The sequence below is a fragment of the Quercus suber genome, unplaced genomic scaffold (genome assembly GCF_002906115.3).
Source record: "Quercus suber isolate HL8 unplaced genomic scaffold, Cork oak 2.0 scaffold_701, whole genome shotgun sequence".
NCBI classification, from domain to species: domain Eukaryota; kingdom Viridiplantae; phylum Streptophyta; class Magnoliopsida; order Fagales; family Fagaceae; genus Quercus; species Quercus suber.
In genome coordinates this window covers 34,169-37,509 of record NW_027070142.1, presented here as the reverse complement: position 1 = coordinate 37,509, position 3,341 = coordinate 34,169, and the positions used below count along the sequence as shown (strand labels likewise).

Sequence of the window (3,341 nt, the reverse complement as noted above, 5' to 3'; positions counted from 1 at the left end):
CTTCTAATTTGACTGTTTATGCAAAGCCAGTTAGGCATTTTACTTAGATATTTAAGTGGTGGCTAACCCAATGAACAATAAAATAACCTAACCATAGAAAATAGTTTGAACTCCTGGCAAGCCCTATTGTGAATATGTCATCACAGGCAATGCCCACTTTTTTAGTATATGGAACCTTTAAAACCCAATATTATGTTTTTTCCTTCTTTTGTCACTGCCTAATTGACACTTTCTTGGCATTATTTAGTGCTGATTGCATGAATTGGCAAACAAGTGCAGAATTTCAATTACAAGGGCATCAAAGTTGTTGGTAAACATTCTGTACCCTTACCGTGGAATGGTCCTGTCTGTTGGGACCATGATTGCTGGATGGGATGAGACGGTAAAGACATATGACTGTATCATGTCATGTTATCACATTTTCTTTTAAGCAGACTCTTGTAATTTGTATTTTCTATGGGTTGTAGGGTCCTGGACTATATTATGCGGACAGTGAAGGAGGAAGGCTCAAAGAAACACGATTTTCAGTTGGATCTGGTTCACCCTATGCTTATGGTGTCCTGGACAATGGGTCTGTGCTCTTTCCCATTATTTTACATTGCCTAATGTCTGCTTGAAATTTGTTGAAGGAAACAATGATGTTGCTTTATTTTGAGCTTATTTCATATGATATTGATTGGAAGTAGGTAGTATTACTATCCTTGAAATATCATATATAAAAGCAAACAATTAAAACATATAATACTAAGGAAAAAAAATATAAAAATAAAGGACTGGGAAAATCCTTTCCATTTGGACTTGAATTTTGCTTTTGGGCACCCATACTTGCTCCTCCTAACTCCTTATCCCTGCTTTTTGCCTAGGTTTATGGATGTATGGGAGGACTGAATTGAGGGCTAAGCATTGAAATTTGAAAGAGTTCCTAGAATTTTGTAATTGTAGCCAAGAATTTAGGTGCTTTGTTTTTAAATATTCTGCACTCCGTCAATTTATATAGCATACAATGTACAAGATGCATGAGAATTGTGGTGTAAGTTTGTCAGGCTAGCCTCCATACTATTTAGGAACTTGGCGGAACAAGCCAGCCTCACTCATTTTGTGTATGCAAGTTTGTCAATTTTTACTTGTATGACTTCCATGAGCATAGGAGCATGCTGCCTTATCCTACTTTTCCATAGTCCATGTGCTTTGAGTCAAATTGAGCCTTGCTTTTTTCTTCCCCCCTTTCCCATCCCCTTCTTTTTCCATTAGCTTGCAGTTTGTGCCAGATTTATTTCTGAGTCAAATGTTCTAATTTGTATTTTTTGTTTTCTATGGGGCTTTGCTACTTACACCAGCTACTGGTATGATATGTCAATTGAAGAAGCTGCAGAATTGGCTAGAAGGTCTATTTATCATGCAACATTCCATAATGGTGCCAGTGGTGGAGTTGCTAGCGGTACTCTCTCTTTCTTTCTCTCTCTCTCTCTGAACACCACACATCCATGATCACAGTATAATTTGAACTTGTTCTTTTTATCAGTTTATTATGTGGGACCTAATGGATGGAAAAAGCTCTTTGGTGATGATGTTGGAGAACTTCATTGTCACTACTATCCAGTTATGCCAAGTACAGTGGAACTGGAAATGGTTGAAGTAGCTGGGGCATAAGGCTCATGCTAAACTTGGACACTTTGCTATAGATGTTCTCTCCTTTAAGAGATGGATTCCAAGACATGCTTACAAGGCCTAAAATCCTTTAAGCACATGCATTTCCAGTTGGTCTTTGAAACTATTTATAGATAGACTTGTCTGTAAGGTTATCACTTACCAGAGCCCATAATTCATGGCTGTGTAGTTTTGTTGGGCAGACTATTGTTGCTGATTGTTCAAAAGTTTTAATTATATTCTATTTGGCTTTACCATATTTTAATCTGTGTGTGTGCGCGTGTGCACTTTCATTGTAATACCTAAGAAAAATCTTGCTTTATTTGCTCTTGTGGGCACTGGAAGACCTCATTTGGTTTGGGAGGTTCTAGTAACAAGAGACTTTATTTGGTTCAATAATAGTGATATTGTAGAGTTGTTACCCAAGCTAGTCTCTTTTGGGAAGGAAGGATTGAGTATATACTATATAGTATTTACCAATAAAATGGAACTTAAAGGAGATGAGGTATGCCATTGGCCACTAGTTAATTTAACTAGCAATGTTTTAAATTCCATTTTACACCAAATGCATATTTCAATACCAAAATTATTATTAAAAAATAAATAAAAAAACTCTTTCCATACTGGGATGTTCTGGGCATTTTGCTTATTTTGGCTTGAGCATTTTTATTATTTTTTACTCTCCAGCCATTACCCGCTTGTGCTTTAATTCCTACCATCCAAAGTGCACTAGTAAAAAATAATATTCAAAATTCTATTGCAAACTACAATGGTGGACATAGCCAAGCCATACTCGAGTTTATTGGACTCAGGTACTGCTGAGCCCTCAAATTCATGAAGCTCGAGTATCAATTTGCATGGTAACATATTCTGTTAAGTATACCCAAGCCATACTTGAGTTTAGTGGACTCGAGTACCTTTACAGTACTCGAGTTCTAGAAACTCGAGTCTAAAATTGGATGATTTTCACACTTTTTGGTAACTATACCCGAGCCATACTTGAGTTTAGTGGACTCAGGTACTTCTAACACAGTACTCGAGTCCTTGAAACTCGAGTATCAAGTGGCACACTTATTACGCACCTACTTACTAGCGCCAACCATCATAGTAAATGCATAATGAATGGTACTCGAGTTCTGTGAACTCGAGTACCTTTTAACGAAAAAACCCCGTCAGCTTTAAGCTATTTTCAATATCTCTCTCTTTCGAAGTCCATGTGCGAGTCAGAAACTGGAAGCAGAAACTTTATTGTTGGGTCACCATCTGCATCTTTGACTGTTGGGTCACCATCTCCATCCACCAACGTGCTGTCCATTACCTTTGGGTCAACCCTGTTGTTTCCAGTAGATAGAGGTAATAGTTAAATGCTTAGTTTTTAGATTGTGTTTGCAATATGAGATTTTTATGCATGAGTTAAATGCCTTAAATGCTTAATTTTTAAATTGTGTTCGTATGAGATTTTTATGCATGAGTTTCATGTAATGAGTTTTGCAATATTAATTGTGTACAACTACTAATATATATATATATATAACTTTTTTGTCAAAACAAATGGACCACAAATATAAAAGAATCAAGCTTGATAATATGATAGCAAATAGAGAGCATCCATAGTAAGATTATTTCGTAAGTTACACACATACACGTGGTGATGTAAACACAATAAAATTAAGCAAATCCTTTGAAAATATTCA

General features: G+C 36.3%; 1 protein-coding gene across 1 annotated transcript; it reads left to right on the top strand.

Annotated features, from left to right (window-relative positions):
* The first annotated feature begins 294 nt into the window (after positions 1–294).
* LOC112034165 (proteasome subunit beta type-5-like) lies at positions 295–1,913 on the top strand. The gene is made up of 4 exons (XM_065766378.1): positions 295–382; positions 468–571; positions 1,338–1,438; positions 1,523–1,913. The coding sequence occupies exons 1-4, from the start codon at positions 338–340 to the stop codon at positions 1,648–1,650; spliced, it is 378 nt and encodes a 125-aa protein (XP_065622450.1). The 5' UTR covers positions 295–337; the 3' UTR covers positions 1,651–1,913.
* Positions 1,914–3,341: the final 1,428 nt, after the last annotated feature.